Raw genomic sequence first — 17,259 nt, forward strand, 5'->3', positions numbered from 1 at the left:
AGAGAAAGCAAAATAATCAGAGGGTAAGAAATATTGAATTAAAAGGCAGAGATAAAAGAGACAGAAATAAAAAGTAAAAGACTAAAAATGGAATTAAAAAAAAAATCTCCAACAATTAAAATCGGAAGGAATGAGATTCCACATTTTTGAAAGTTAATTTTCTGTGCCAGAGAGGTCATCAAGACTTGGCAGTCATCAAGACATAGTTTAGACCTAAAAACGCAGCGTACCTTTTATTGTGTAGATTAGTTTGTTTCCAGCAACTTTGCGCTGGTCCATTCATTTCACCGGTGAGCTGTCCTTCCCGTGCAGCTTTCAAACAAGCAGTGGATCTCGTGGAGCAACTTCCGGATTTGCACGTTTGACTGCGCTTGCCGGAAGTTGCTCTTCCATTTGCTCACACAGTTCACAGATACCCGCGAGAGGGCGCTGTACATTCTGCAGTTCACCATTAGAGGAAGTTCCCGCTCTAAAGCTCGTGGATTGTTTGTGGGCGAGTTTAAATCTAATGAGCGCTGTTCAGCTCTCCGTTATTTTTGGAGCAAGGAATTTAAGGTATTAACTAAACACTTGAAGAAAAATATGAAAGGGCATGAGGGAAATGGAATTAGAGGCAAGGTGAACCCAATGGCTTCCTCTATGCTGAAAGTCTACGGCCTCAATATTAACACCCCCACGACAGGTGGGAGGGGGTCTGGGGAGGGTTTAAACTGTCAAACGCACGAAACGCGACCCTATCCCACCACGGATACACCCATTGCCGTTTTTACAGCGGTGGGTTTCGTGGTGTCTAAGTGTCCCACTGTAGAGAGGCGGGACACTTTATTAACATATTTAAATTGGACTTCCACAATGCAGTTGGGAGACCGATTTAAAATTCACTGCTGCTGTGCAGGTTTCCCAGGGGTCGAAAAACCCGGTAGTGAATGGGAGGCGGGAGCTGCCGGCTCCACAAGGTAAGTACCTTTCCAGCATTCCATGTGGGCCAGAAGGAGCGAGAGCGCTCCGGCCGGCCCCTCAAGGAAGTCTTCGGCCTCCCCTCTGCCGATCGTGGCCTCTCTCTCCCCCCTCCCGATCGCCGACCCCCTCCAGCCACGATGTCCCCGCTCCCCCTGCAGCGATCGCTGACCTACCCCACCTGCTGCGATGTCCGATCTTCCACCCCTGCCGCGATGTCTGACCTTCCCCTCCCCCCAACCCCACCGCAATGGCCAATCTACACCCCCCCCAAGAGTCCCCGGCTGTGGTTTTCCCTCCTGGCTGCCAGCCTTGTTATCAATTTGGTCGGCTGCCGGGCGCTAAACGGATCCAAAAAATGATATCGAGTTCCTGCCGTTAAGCTCAGCTGGACCTCCGTGTGGCCATTTTTGACCTCTCTCGCACTCTCCCCAGCTCCCTGTGAATATCGGGGCCATTGATTCTAAAGAGACAATGCAAGTCAGTGCTATGTGATGCTATTAATCTTACTGTACCAGGTGAATTTACCCTAAACAACAAACAGCACTGGATCTGAATGCTTTTTAATTTGTTTTTCGTTAACCTCAGAAGCCAATCCTCGAACTGTAACGGGCTGCACTCGTTCACTCCCAGCACATTCAGCATCGAGTGTACCTCGCTGTCTGCAACATTACACTAGCTCAGGATATCAGTACAGTACCTTGCTCGTCTTTTGGGAAATCTCGTCATACTGCTGTTGTGTACACGGAGTTATCCACTCACCAGACTCGGGAATCACTGGTGCTGGTGGAGTGCGAGTGGATGGGACAGTTGATCCAACATCTGTGGAGCACAGAAATGGAATAGGAGATTCTATTTTACTGCAAACACGAAGCACAAGCACACTCAGACCCATCCAAAGATTCTTAGAAATGGAATCTTAATATCAGTATTGCATATGCAACAACTACAGACCCTGTAATAAGATATCCACTCCACTGATGGACATCATGGCAGGTGTGTAACTTACACACCAATATATAATGTTCCATGCCTCACTAATGCTTGTGCAACTTACACAAGTGGTACATAGAGGGCTTTATCTCACTAATGGCCAATACAAATACACACAATGCTTGGAAGGAGAAATTCATCCTTGCGTGGGGCGGGGGGGGTGGGGTTTACAACTGGATGCAGCAAAAGCTGCTGCAGTTTGAAGGGAACTTGGAACTTGCTGCAATTAGGACTTTGGCTGGAATGAAACAATGATGTTGCCTGGGAGAGATAAGCAACTGCAGTGGGTATGGACTTAGGAGAGATCAATGGCTGGATTGGACCAGGAGAGATTGACTGTTCTATGGCACATGCCTGGGAGTGACCGGCTGCTGGACGGGCCATGGCCTGGGAGTGACCGGCTGCTGGACGGGCCATGGCCTGGGAGTGTCCGGCTGCTGGACGGGCCATGGCCTGGGAGTGTCCGGCTGCTGGACGGGCCATGGCCTGGGAGTGTCCGGCTGCTGGACGGGCCATGGCCTGGGAGTGTCCGGCTGCTGGAGGAATTGAGGATAGAAGTGCTGGCAATTGAGGACTGCTAGATGCATATTGGTTAGACTGCCTCTGGTTAAATCAGACGTTAACTCAGATAGTGCTGTTTTATTCTAGTGTTTTATTAGTTGTACACAGTAGGTTCAAGATCATTAAAAAGGATTAAATATCAGTAAAACCCATTGAGGAGTTCTGTACTGCTCCTGGGCCCTGGGGTGATAAAATTACAAGTTTACGGTTTTCCATTTCCTTGAGTAATTTACACCCAGTTACACTCCGGAGTTACCAGTTGTTCTCAATGTGATTTACAATATTCAGATTCTCACTTTGGAAAAACCATAGAATGAATAACGACATTAAACTATCAGAACAGCCCCACAGTACTCAAGGATTGGAGTCATCGCTGGCAAATTTACTGTCCAGGGACAACTTGACAAACATTTAAAACATGGGATGAAAACAGCAAAAACATCCATTAAATTGAATGTGTTAAACACACATATTAGACAGATTTAAAATATTAAGATTTAGTTCTTTTTCATAAAAAGGACTAAAATTTGCTCGGATTGCAGATGCAAAATAACACCGGGAACTGGGCATTGAACAAAACTCCAGTAATTACAGCTGCCAGCAAGACCAACTCAAACAGAACACAGCTGGGTTATGTGCAGTTACACAGGGAAAAGCATACAGACAGCATACTGCTCAACAGAGGCACATGGCTTATAGAGAAGATACAGCACCTGCTGGTGTCAGGGAAGCTTGCTTTGGAACAGTAGTTGAAGTATCTGCTGCAAAAATAGAAAAATATCAGTACAGAGTTCACAAGCCACCTGCAGTGCAAAACCAGTGAACAAAGCCCGGGTCTGCTTGGAGATACAATGGACTTTCCAAATAATGGGCTGACCAATGCATTTCCACCAACGGACACATTTTACGTAGCTCCATGGACACCAGTCACTATTTGGTACCCGTCAAGTAATCATTCATAAGAAATAGGAGCAGGAGTAGGTCGTACAGCCCCTCGAGCCTGCTCCGCCATTCAATAAGATCATGGCTGATCTTCAACCTCAACTCCACTTTCCCGCCCGATCCCCATATCCCTTGATTCCCCTAGAGTCCAAAAATCTATCGATCTCAGCCTTGGATATACTAAGCAACTGAGCATTCATAGCCCTCTGGGGAAGAGAATTCCAAAGATTCACAACCTTATGTGAGCTCAACCAGTAATGTCAGTAGCTATTCAAACAATGGGGATTATAGTCAATCCTCATCCTGTGTTCACCTGATGTGCACAGATTCACTTTTTTGCAGATCACAATCAGCATTGTGCATTCTGGTTGATTTTCTCCTCCCCAACCCAGGGTTGCAGATGTGGGAAAATTCGCCCAGGGACTACGTGTTGTGCCTTCAGGAAATCTCAACAAGAGTGCCCTGTCCTTCTGGTGATTGCTGAGTTAGCGTTCAGCTCCTCTGGTTTGAGGATTGATAGTGTGAGCGCACAGCTCCTCTGGTTTGGGGATTGATAGTGTGAGCGCACAGCTCCTCTGGTTTGGGGATTGATAGTGTGAGCGCACAGCTCCCCTGGTTTGGGATTGATAGTGTGAGCGCACAGCTCCTCTGGTTTGGGGATTGATAGTGTGAGCGCACAGCTCCCCTGGTTTGGGGATTGATAGTGTGAGCGCACAGCTCCCCTGGTTTGGGATTGATAGTGTGAGCGCACAGCTCCTCTGGTTTGGGATTGATAGTGTGAGCGCACAGCTCCCCTGGTTTGGGATTGATAGTGTGAGCGCACAGCTCCGCGGGTTTGGGGATTGATAGTGTGAGCGCACAGCTCCCCTGGTTTGGGGATTGATAGTGTGAGCGCACAGCTCCTCTGGTTTGGGATTGATAGTGTGAGTGCACAGCTCCTCTGGTTTGGGGATTGATAGTGTGAGCGCACAGCTCCCCTGGTTTGGGGATTGATAGTGTGAGCGCACAGCTCCCCTGGTTTGGGATTGATAGTGTGAGCGCACAGCGCCTCGGGTTTGGGGATTGATAGTGTGAGCGCACAGCTCACTTGGTTTGGGGATTGATAGTGTGAGCGCACAGCTCCCCTGGTTTGGGATTGATAGTGTGAGCGCACAGCGCCTCGGGTTTGGGGATTGATAGTGTGAGCGCACAGCTCCCCTGGTTTGGGGATTGATAGTGTGAGCGCACAGCTCCCCTGGTTTGGGATTGATAGTGTGAGCGCACAGCTCCTCTGGTTTGGGATTGATAGTGTGAGCGCACAGCTCCCCTGGTTTGGGATTGATAGTGTGAGCGCACAGCTCCGCGGGTTTGGGGATTGATAGTGTGAGCGCACAGCTCCCCTGGTTTGGGGATTGATAGTGTGAGCGCACAGCTCCTCTGGTTTGGGATTGATAGTGTGAGTGCACAGCGCCTCGGGTTTGGGGATTGATAGTGTGAGCGCACAGCTCACTTGGTTTGGGGATTGATAGTGTGAGCGCACAGCTCCCCTGGTTTGGGATTGATAGTGTGAGCGCACAGCTCCCCTGGTTTGGGGATTGATAGTGTGAGCGCACAGCTCCCCTGGTTTGGGGATTGATAGTGTGAGCGCACAGCTCCTCGGGTTTGGGGATTGATAGTGTGAGTGCACAGCTCCCCTGGTTTGGGATTGATAGTGTGAGTGCACAGCTCCCCTGGTTTGGGATTGATAGTGTGAGCGCACAGCTCCTCGGGTTTGGGGATTGATAGTGTGAGCGCACAGCTCCCCTGGTTTGGGGATTGATAGTGTGAGCGCACAGCTCCCCTGGTTTGGGATTGATAGTGTGAGCGCACAGCTCCCCTGGTTTGGGGATTGATAGTGTGAGCGCACAGCTCCCCTGGTTTGGGGATTGATAGTGTGAGCGCACAGCTCCTCGGGTTTGGGGATTGATAGTGTGAGTGCACAGCTCCCCTGGTTTGGGATTGATAGTGTGAGTGCACAGCTCCCCTGGTTTGGGATTGATAGTGTGAGCGCACAGCTCCTCGGGTTTGGGGATTGATAGTGTGAGCGCACAGCTCCCCTGGTTTGGGATTGATAGTGTGAGTGCACAGCTCCCCTGGTTTGGGATTGATAGTGTGAGTGCACAGCTCCCCTGGTTTGGGATTGATAGTGTGAGTGCACAGCTCCCCTGGTTTGTGGATTGATAGTGTGAGTGCACAGCTCCCCTGGTTTGGGATTGATAGTGTGAGTGCACAGCTCCCCTGGTTTGGGATTGATAGTGTGAGTGCACAGCTCCCCTGGTTTGTGGATTGATAGTGTGAGCGCACAGCTCCCCTGGTTTGGGATTGATAGTGTGAGCGCACAGCTCCTCTGGTTTGGGATTGATAGTGTGAGTGCACAGCTCCCCTGATTTGGGATTGATAGTGTGAGCGCACAGCTCCCCTGGTTTGGGGATTGATAGTGTGAGCGCACAGCTCCCCTGGTTTGGGATTGATAGTGTGAGCGCACAGCTCCCCTGTTTTGGGATTGATAGTGTGAGCGCACAGCTCCTCTGGTTTGAGGATTGATAGTGTGAGCGCAGCTCTCCCCTGGTTTGGGGATTGATAGTGTGAGCGCAGCTCTCCCCTGGTTTGGGGATTGATAGTGTGAGCGCACAATTCCTCTGGTTTGAGGATTGATAGTGTGAGCGCACAGCTCCCCTGTTTTGGGATTGATAGTGTGAGAGCACAGCTCCCCTGGTTTGGGATTGATAGTGTGAGCGCACAATTCCTCTGGTTTCGGATTGATAGTGTGAGCGCACAGCTCCCCTGGTTTGGGATTGATAGTGTGAGAGCACAGCTCCTCTGGTTTGGGATTGCCGGTTGAATGCACATTACAACTTTACATGAAATCATCCTATTCCTACTCTGAATGCTTTGTTCATATTTAGTCACTGATCCCATGCTCATTTTTCTGTTCTGTAACTTACTTTCTGCCTGATCAAGGTCCAGCTTTCTGCATAGCTCTTTGTCCTTTTCGTTCAGACTCTCAATTAGTTTCTCACTGGCTCGTACTCCCTTTCTTGCCACGGTGTCAATAAGGCATCTTGCCTTGTCTTTAGTCATTGCATTTGCTTGGTGAATTTCTTCAGATTCGGAGTCATTAATCACAGATCCCTGCAGCATTGCATCCACCAGATCAGCAATGACACCTTTGCTGAGTCCATTCACCAAATCTGGTCTCAAGCGTTTCAGCCTCTTGTCTGAAATGAAGAATATAAACTTTGGTGTTCTTCATTGTTCTACTTGTAGATGAATTGGATACAGCTGTTCAAAGTCAGTGAGTGGAATATTATTAACAATGTTACCGTACAGAGTCAGTGAGTGGAATATTATTGTAAACAATTTTACAACACCAAGTTATAGTCCAGCAATTTTATTTTAAATTCACAAGCTTTCGGAGGCTACCTCCTTCCTCAGGTGAACGATGTGTCACATCGTTCACCTGAGGAAGGAAGGAGGTAGCCTCCGAAAGCTTGTGAATTTAAAATAAAATTGCTGGACTATAACTTGGTGTTGTAAAATTGTTTACAATTGTCAACCCCAGTCCATCACCGGCATCTCCACATCATGGAATATTATTAACAATGTTACCGTACAGAGTCAGTGAGTGGAATATTATTAACAATGTTACCGTACAGAGTCAGTGAGTGGAATATTATTAACAATGTTACCGTACAGTCAGTGAATGGAATATTATTAACAATGTTACCGTACAGAGTCAGTGAGTGGAATATTATTAACAATGTTACCGTACAGTCAGTGAATGGAATATTATTAACAATGTTACCGTACAGAGTCAGTGAGTGGAATATTATTAACAATGTTACTGTGCAGAGTCAGTGAGTGGAATATTATTAACAATGTTACTGTGCAGAGTCAGTGAGTGGAATATTATTAACAATGTTACTGTGCAGAGTCAGTGAGTGGAGTATTACTAAGTGTTACTCTACATGGTCAGTGAGTGGAGTATTTATACAGTGTTACTGTACAGGATCAGTGAGTGGAGGATTTACACAGTGTTACTGTTCAACAACAACAACTCCTCACATTTATATAGCACCTTTAACATAGTAAAACGTCTCAAGGAGCTTCACAGAAATGTTATCGGACAAAGTTTGACACCGAGCCACATAAAGAGATATTAGGACAGGTGACCAAAATCTTGGTCAAAGAGGTAGGTTTTGAGGAGGGACTATCTTGAAAGTGGAGTCACAGGTGGATAGGGTGGTGAAGAAGGCATTCAGCATGCTTGGTTTCATTGGTCAGAACATTGAATGCAGGAGTTGGGATGTCTTGTTGAAGTTGTACAGGGCATTGGTGAGGCCACACTTGGAGTACTGTGTACAGTTCTGGTCACCCTATTATAGAAAGGATATTATTAAACTAGAAAGAGTGCAGAAAAGATTTACTAGGATGCTACCGGGACTTGATGGTTTGACTTACAGGGAGAGGTTAGACAGACTGGGACTTTTTTCCCTGGAGAGTAGGAGGTTAAGGGGTGATCTTATAGAAGTCTATAAAATAATGAGGGGCATAGATAAGGTCCATAGTCAAAATCTTTTCCCAAAGGTAGGGGAGTCTATAACGAGGGGGCATAGATTTAAGGTGAGAGGGGAGAGATACAAAAGGGTCCAGAGGGGCAATTTTTTCACTCAAAGGGTGGTGAGTGTCTGGAACGAGCTGCCAGAGGCAGTAGTAGAGGCGGGTACAATTTTGTCTTTTAAAAAGCATTTGGACAGTTACATGGGTAAGATGGGTATAGAGGGATATGGGCCAAGTGCAGGCAATTGGGACTAGCTTAGTGGTATAAACTGGGCGACATGGACATGTTGGGCCGAAGGGCCTGTTTCCATGTTGTAACTTCTATGATTCTATGATTATAGGAGAGAGAGGTAGCGAGGTGGAGAGGTTTAGAGAGAGAATTTCAGAGCTTAGGGTCAAGGCAGCTGAAGGCACGGCCGCCAATGGTGACAGTGTTACTGTACACGGTCATTGAGCAGATTATTACTAACAATGCGGGTGTCTGTGTATATACAGTATTTCTGTAGTCATAGGGTATTTTATGAGTTTGCACTCCCGGCAGGGAGTCTCACCTATAGCAGCGCATATCGGAAATTTGTGCACACTGCCCACAATTTTCGACACAGGTGCCTGAATTTCCAATAAGCGCTGTTGGCATAGAAAGTTCCTGGCAGCAATTATCCTTTATAAATCCAAAAGTGAATTAAATGTTATCTTTGGATTAGTGGGAAGAGAATAAGCTCTTTGTAAAGGGAACTTCAGAGTGGAAGAGTAACAGAAAGACAGAAAGAATTAGAGAGGGAGGCAGTTACAGGAAGAGTTCATGGGCAATGCACAGGAGATTGACTAATTGTGATAAAGTCTTAAATCATGTTATTCAGAAGAGAGCAAAGGCAGTTAATAACTATCAACTTTTGAAAATCAATTTGACCAGAAAAACCCTAAAATTTACACAACAAAAACTAGACAAAATTGGAGCCTGTACACTGTTTCTGTTTTGTGGTTAATGAGACATTAACCGGAACAAATCACTAAAGGTCAGAGGATAGCATTTCCTGCAAGCTTCTTTACAGAGACCAAACAATAATATAAAGAAACTTCCAGCCTAAAGCATGTTGGGACGTGTAAAGTTTCACCAAATAATATGCTAATGAGATTTAACTTGCAGACTATACAACTGAAAGAGTGAAAAGGATAGTCCCAGGACATCAACAGTTTATTTGAAATGTTTGTTAGACAGGGGCACATTGTAGAGAAGGACATCATCCATTCATTTCTGACACCCACTACTCACACTCAGCTTCCAGCCTCATTCTTGATTCCACCTTTGTGGCACTTGGTCCTGCTTGTGCATCTCAGCTGGGTTTTTTTTGCAGACCTTAGCCTCACTCACCATTCACATACCTTGATCATGCTCCTTTAGTCAGCTCAGCTCCCCATTTCTAGATTAACTTCATCCTTCTCTATGTGTACATAATACTAGTCTAGATAGGCCAGTGTAAGCCTCTCCTCTGTGTGTGTACATATACTGTATGTAACTAACCAACACAGTTCAGTGTGCACCCTTTTTATGGTTTGTTTTTTCAATGTGATTTCCTCAAACCGGCTCACTCAATGCAATCCCCTCACTCACTCTCATAAGATCCTTTCGGGCCTGCTTTTTCAATACAAACCCTCCAGATCTACTCAAAGTAATCTCTTTAAATTCAAACACAATAGAAGTTCCCGCAGACAATTCACTTAATGAGAACCCTTTAGACTGGGTGGGGTACCCTCAGATTTGCTTTCTCAATAAGATCATCAAGACTTGCTCAATGAATGAAAACCTTCAGACCATTGTAAACAGACATTGTAAAAAATGAAAATCTTCAGACCATTCTTTGAATGAGATCCCTCAGACCAGCTCTGAATAAGATCCCATCTAAGCCACTCACTGTGAGATCCCCTCAGATTCACTCCCTCTATGAGATCCCCTCAGATTCACTCCCTCTATGAGATCCCCTCAGATTCACTCCCTCTATGAGATCCCCTCAGACCCACTGTCACAGTTTGGGAATCTTTGTCTGTTTTCCAAAGAAAAGACTTGGACATAAACAGTTTTCTAATAATATGTTTTGGGCAGAAAATTGCCTCAAAGGGTTTAGTTTCCTCAGACAGCTCCATACTGAGTAATGGATTTTTTTTTTATTCGTTCATGGGATGTGGGCGTCGCTGGCGAGGCCAGCATTTATTGCCCATCCCTAATTGCCCATGAGAAGGTGGTGGTGAGCCGCCTTCTTGAACCGCTGCAATCTGTGTGGTGAAAGTTCTCATATGTAAGGAGTCTTACAACACCAGGTTATAGTCCAACAGCTGTTGGACTATAACCTGGTGTTGTAAGACTCCTTACATTTGTCCATCCCAGTCCATCACCAGCATCTCCACATCAAAGTTCTCATAGGCAGACGAGAGGTACTTAAAATGCAGGTATTTAAAATTCCCTCCCAGAACCAATAGGGGACCCCCTTGTCCTTACCTTCCATCCTCTAGCCTCTACATTTGACGGATTATCCTCAGCCATTTCTGCCGTGTCTAACACAATCCCTCTGTCAAACACATCTTCCCCTCCCCTTCCCTTCCTTTCAGCATTCTGAAGGAAACATTCTCACCTTGACACCCTGGTCCACTGCTCTATCAACCCTAACACCTGATCCCTTTCCTCTGGCACCTTCCCATTTGAGTGCAGGAGATGTCTATCCTTTCACCTCCTGCCATAACACCTTTCAGGGCCCCAAACACTCCTTCCAGATGAGACAGCGATTTACTTGTACTTCTTCCTACCCAGTATACTGTACTCGCTGCTCACAATACGGTCTCCTTCACATTGGAGAGACCAAATGCAGGTTGGGGGATCGCTTTGCTGAACACCTCCATTCTGTCAGTGAGTACAATACTGAGCTTCACCCGGTCGCTTGCACTTCAATTCTCCGTCCCACTCCCACTCTGACCTTTGCCCTTGGCCTCCTACACTTAAGGTTCTGATGAAAAGACATTGACTTGAAATGTTAACCTTACCTTCCTCTCCCCACAGATGCTGCCTGACCTGCTGATGTTTCCAGCATTTTCTGCTTTTATTTAAAATGCAGGCGGGAGAGTTGTTGGACAGATCCCAAACAATGACCAATCATTGCCAATGTCTGGCTTCAGAAAGACATTTAGCTCCTTTATGTTCAAAAAATCTTTTTATCTCTGTGGGTCAGAGACATTTTTTTTAAAATCAGGACACTGATATCAGAAAGTAAGGTATAGTGGTGGCCTTTATTTTTATAGTTTTATGTTATACTGATTCTACCAAATGTCTCTAATCGTACTCCAAGCATTGTATATTTTACCTACTGTCGATTAAAGCAGCTTGTGAATCAAACTGAACAATGTCTTGCTTACTGTTACCGTGGTCCGCCTGTGCGGATATTGGAGTATATTTTATTCATTATCTGGATGTGGGCATCACTAGCAAAGTCAGCATTTATTGGCATCCCCAGTTGCCCTTGAGAAGGTAGAAGGTAGTGTTGGGCCTTCTTCTTGAACCTCTGCAGTCTGTGTGGTGAAGGTACTCCCACAGCGCTGTTAGGTAGGGATTTCCAGGCTTTGGGGAGTCAGGTGAGACACTTGCCTCAGAATACCCAGCCTCTGACCTGCTCTAGTAGCCACAGCATTTATGTGGCTGGTCTAGTTGAGTTTCTGGTTAATGGCAACCCCCAGGATGCTGATGGTGGGATTTCGGCGATGGCAATGCCTTTCAGTGCCAAGGAGTGCACTTGTGCAAAACACAGATTTGTTCCAGAGCACAGAAGAGTTTCATGTTACACTGCAATGGCAGTTGTAGATATTAGGCAGTGGAGTCAACTTCTGCAAGAAGGAGGGGACCAGGCCGCTTAAGGGGCGAACTGAAATGTTTGACAAATCTATTAAGAGTTTTTTGAGGGTGTAACTAGCAGGTTAGATAATGGGGAACCAGTGGATGTTGTATATTTGGATTTTATAAAGGCATTCGATAAGGTGCCACATAAAAGGTTGTTACACAAGATAAGGGCTCATGGGGTTGGGGGTAACATATTAGCATGGATAGAGGATTGGTTAATGGACAGAAAACAGAGTAGGGATAAACGGGTCATTTTCAGGCTGGCAGGCTGTAACTAGTGGGGTGCTGTAAGGATCAGTGCTTGGGCATCAGCTATTTACAATCTACATTAATGACTTAGTTGAAGGGACCAAGTGTAATATATCCAAGTTGCTGACAATACAAACCTAGGTGAAAGTAAGCTGTGAGGAGGACACAGAGTCTGCAAAGGGATATAGACAGGTTAAGTGAGTGGGCAAGGTGGCAGATGGAGTATAATGTGGGGAAATGTGAGGTTATTCACTTTGGTAGGAAGAATAGAAAAACAGACTATTTTTAAAATGGTGAGAAACTATTAAATGTTGGTATTCAGAGAGACTTGAGTGTCCCCGTACAAGAGACACAAAAAGTTAGCATGCAGGTACAGCAAGCAATTAGGAAATCAAATGGAATGTGGCCTTTATTGCAAGGGGTTTGGAGCACAAGAGTAAGGAAGTCTTACTACAATTGTACAGGGCTTTGGTGAGACCTGACCTATAGTACTGTGTATAGTTTTGGTCTCTTTATCTAAGGAAGGATATACTTTCCTTAGAGGCAGTGCAGCGAAGGCTCACTAGATTAATTCCTGGGAAGACAGGGTTGTCCTGTGAGGTGAGGTTGAGTAGAATGGGCCTATATTCTCTGGAGTTTAGAAGAATGAGAGGTGATCTAATTGAAACATATAAGATTATGAGGGGGCTTGACAGGGTAGATGCTGAGAGGTTATTTCCTCTGACTGGAAAGTCTGGAACTGGAGGGCATAGTCACAGGATAAGGGGTCGGCCATTTAAGACTGAGATGAGGAGAAATTTCTTCACTCAGAGGGGTGTCAATCTTTGGAATTCTCTACCCCAGAGGACTGTAGATGCTGAGTCGTTGGATATATTCAAGGCTGAGATGGATAGATTTCTGGACTTTAAGGGAATCAAGGGATATGGGGATCGGGCAGGTAAATGGAGTTGAGGTCGAAGATCAGTCATGATCTGATTGAATGGTGGAACAAGCTCGAGGGGCCGTATGACCTACTCCTGCTCCTATTTCTTATGAACCCAGTGAACCCGAGTAAACATCTGCAGCAGACCTGAATGCGTAACACCCACTTTCTCTCAATGAGATCCCCTCAATGTGATCCCTCAATCCACTCTCGGAGATCCCCTCAGATCCACACTTTCCCTTTAGAGCCACGTTAAGCGGCCGCTCAGTGCGATCCCCTCGAAGCCGGATGTGTGCACTTACACCAAGAATAAACAGAAATAAATTCATAAATAAAAGCCCAACCCCCCGGGCGGATACACCCCCCGCCCCCCCCCGGGCCTCTAACCTGCACAGAGTTACCGGCATTTACCTGCTGGCTCCATCCTGCTCCGTTCGCCCCGCCCGCTCGGTGCCTCCGATCGCTCCACAAAGCGAACTTTCGATTCCGTTTCCACAGTGACTGGCGCCAGCGACTGGCGCGTGCGCACTCTAGAGCCGCGACTTCCCTCGCCGCCATTCACTGAAGGAGGGGATCGGAGGACGGGCCGCAGAGGTGCAGCCGATGTAGGTAGTTATAGGAGGGAGGGAGAGGAAGCATAAATCGGGGGGGGGAAAGGAAGAGCAGAAGGGGAAGCAGCAGGGGATGGGGAGCCCGGAGGGAGGGAGGGAGGGGAGAGAGAGAGAGAGAGAGAGAATGTGATCAAGATCTAAAGAAGAGGAGGAGGAAGGAGGGTAAGAGAGGGAGAATGTGGACCAGACGGGGAGATAGATCACCCTCTCCTCCCTCCCCACCACCCCCTCCATTAGACCTGGATCACCCTCTCCTCCCTCCGCACCACCCCCTCCATTAGACCTGGATCACCCTCTCCTCCCTCCCCCCCACCCCCTCCATTAGACCTGGATCACCCTCTCCTCCCTCCCCACCACCCCCTCCATTAGACCTGGATCACCCTCTCCTCCCCCGCCCCCCCACCCCCTCCATTAGACCTGGATCACCCTCTCCTCCCTCCCTACCACCCCCTCCATTAGACCTGGATCACCCTCTCCTCCCTCCCCACCACCCCCTCCATTAGACCTGGATCACCCTCTCCTCACCCCCCCACCCCCACCATTTGACCTGGGTCACACTCTCCTCTCCCTCCATTAGACCTGGGTCACAATCTCCTCCCCCCCCACTCCCTCCATTAGACCTGGGTCACACTCTCCTCCCCCCCACTCCCTCCATTAGATCTGGATCACCCTCTCCTCCCCCCCCCCACCCCCTCCATTTGACCTGGATCACACTCTCCTCTCCCTACCCCCTCCATTTGACCTGGATCACCCTCTCCTCCCTCCCCACCCCCTCCATTTGACCTGGATCACCCTCTCCTCCCTCCCCACCCCCTCCATTTGACCTGGATCACCCTCTCCTCCCCTCCCCCCTACCACCTCCATTTGACCTGGATCACACTCTTGAGCATGAATGGCAACGAGTTGATTTCTCGGAAAGCCCGACCCATGCGCAGCAAGTGACGTCTTGGATGCAGTGTCACTATTCACATTGTAATGTAAAAGGTGACACCCCCCTCCTCTCACTTTCTACCCAATAAACCTGAAAACGAGCCGTGGCCTGTACACAATACCCCACGGCAGCTTTTTCCCCACAGTGTTTAGTTTGATGGGAGTGATTAGTGACAGTGTGTGTACTTCCGGTTTTCGATCAAAGCATGACGTCTTCCTGCGCGTGCACCCAAAGACGTCACTCTCAACACATGCTAATAAGCTACCGCTCTGCTAGTGACATCACTTCCAATTACGTCACCCTCACCCATACTCGTTGAATGAAATGCGTCTCACAAAACCAACCTTGCAGCTCAAATTATGTATAATAGTCAACGCTGCGGATTTGTCAAATTCAGCCTCACAGAGAAACTGCTACAGTTCCCCCCCGCATGATCTTGCAATGCCCGCTCATGGGTCCACATATTCGAAGGGTCCCACAGGTCAATTGCTGGGTTGGCATGGAGCGTTTTCCAAGTCAAAGCGAGGTGGGCGGCTGCTCAATGTGAAGGCCTCACTCCTCCAGCAGATAGGGGAGTTTGTTGGGAGTTTTTATCAGATCATGCCGATAGCATTCAACAAGGTTCCTCATAAGAGACTGTTCACAAATATGAGAGCACAGGGAACTGGAGACAACCTGTTGGCTTGCCCTCCACAGCTGTCTCCGAACCTCGACATCAGTTTGTCGATGCTCCAAGCTGACTCCATCCTACCTTTGTCAATCTTATCCCACCACGGAATCTCTGACTTTAACTTTGGACTCCCTCCTATTGTCTCTTCTCTTTTCTCTTTACCCCTCCAAGGCCCCTCTCTCCTGTCGTCGTGCCTCCTTTCATTTCTCTCCTCTCGAGTACTCTGCCCCGCCCTCCCCAAATTCCTACCCCAACCCTTCAGCACTCCTTGACCTTCCTACACTCCTGCTGCCGTCCCAGGCTTGACTCCCTCTTAGATTTGCCTACAGCTTCCCTCTGTGCCTCATTTTTTTTATTCGTTCATGGGATGTGGGCGTCACTGGCGAGGCCGGCATTTATTGCCCATCCATAATTGCCCTTGAGAAGGTGGTGGTGAGCCGCCTTCTTGAACCGCTGCAGTCCGTGTGGTGATGGCTCTCCCACTGTGCTGTTAGGAAGGGAGTTCCAGGATTTTGACCCAGCGACGATGAAGGAACGGCGATATATTTCCAAGTCGGGATGGTGTGTGACTTGGAGGGGAACGTGCGGGTGGTGTTGTTCCCATGTGCCTGCTGCTCTTGTCCTTCTAGGTGGTAGAGGTCGCGGGTTTGGGAGGTGCTGTCGAAGAAGCCTTGGCGATTTGACATCCTCCGAAGGGCCCATAGAGGCCCTCGTCGCTGTGATGACACTTTCCCCCTCAATGAAGCCTCCCCGCCTAGCTATATCTTCCATCACTTGCTCCACTGTGGTCGTGGTGTGGTCCTTAACACCAAATCACGTCTTGGTCTGCCCCCCTACTCCTCTGGCACCTTCTCCTTCTTTGAGCATCTCACCTTGTTCCATCCCTTTCACCTCACCTTCAAAATCCTCGTTTACAAGCACCCACACAAGTACCACGCCAAGTTTCTCAACGAGATCTCTTCACTGCTTTCCTCCCTCAGCCTCTACACGGAGCGACTTCTCATTCTCGGTGATTTCAACCTCCATTTCAACTCATCATGCTCTCTCTCCTCTGAGTTCACTGGCCTCCTATCCTTTAATCTCTCTCTATAAACTCCCCTACCATATTCACGGCCACCCCCTTGACCTTGCCAACTCACATGGCCTCTCTACTCCCATTGCGTCAATCACAGGTAAGGCCATCTCTGATCACTTCCTTGTATCCCTCTCCACTCACATCCCCCTTCTCCTTCCAATCCCACTTCCTTCTGTATCCGCCCCTGGAAAAAACTCTCTACCAAGTCACTTGCAACGGCACTTTCAAATTCCCAACTGTCTACCCTTTGGTCCTCCATTCATCACGACATTTCAGCAGCTACGGATCTGCTCAATCACATTCTCACCTCCATCTTTGATTCCCTTGTCCCCATTAAAACCAATACTCTCTCTCATCCAGTTCGTTCCCCTGGGTACGGCCCTTATCTCCCCTCCCTTAAGTACAAGGGATGCAGATTTGAACGTTTATGGCATTTACAACTGGTTTAGCCATTCATCGCCGGATCTGGCTGGACCACATAAAGCACTATCGGGTCCTGCTCTCCTCTGCCAAAACTACTCACTATTCCAGGATCATCTGGAATGCAATGATAACCCCTGGCTGTTGATTGTAGCCACATGATTTATATCAACTAGTGTTAATTGTATTCAGTTGGTGTGTATTAATTGGGTCTCTCGTATCCATATATAAGAGAGCATAACTAGGGTGTGGTGTGTGTAATGTGGAGCTCTGTGTTGACCGGAGGTCACCAGTTACGGTTACTGGCTTAGTACAAAGAGGAGAAGAGTCAATTCTCTCCTAACTCTCAATTCACTTTATTCACGCCGTTAGATCATATACATATAGTTTATACGTCTGGTTAGATATAGACATGCAGTTTGCACCAGGTTATACAGTTTTATACCCAAACTAGGATCTAAACGCACACC

At 47.6% G+C, this 17,259-nt stretch overlaps 1 protein-coding gene across 2 annotated transcripts in view; it reads right to left on the bottom strand.

Moving 5' to 3' along the window:
- Window positions 1–13,659, bottom strand: part of LOC137344868 (caspase-1-like) — a 28,736-nt gene extending 15,077 nt beyond the window's left edge. The window contains exons 1-4 of one of the 2 annotated variants that reach the window (XM_068008099.1): window positions 13,494–13,659; window positions 6,417–6,689; window positions 3,225–3,269; window positions 1,658–1,779 (exon numbers count right to left, since the gene is read on the bottom strand). In XM_068008099.1, coding sequence (XP_067864200.1) covers window positions 1,658–1,779; window positions 3,225–3,269; window positions 6,417–6,689; window positions 13,494–13,506 — 453 coding nt within the window. In that variant the 5' untranslated portion in view covers window positions 13,507–13,659. Of the gene's footprint in view, window positions 1–1,657; window positions 1,780–3,224; window positions 3,273–6,416; window positions 6,690–13,493 lie in introns of both variants that reach the window. The other variant, XM_068008098.1, reaches the window with a different exon arrangement.
- Window positions 13,660–17,259: the final 3,600 nt, after the last annotated feature.

The sequence above is a fragment of the Heptranchias perlo genome, chromosome 28, assembly GCF_035084215.1.
Source record: "Heptranchias perlo isolate sHepPer1 chromosome 28, sHepPer1.hap1, whole genome shotgun sequence".
Lineage (NCBI taxonomy): Eukaryota > Metazoa > Chordata > Chondrichthyes > Hexanchiformes > Hexanchidae > Heptranchias > Heptranchias perlo.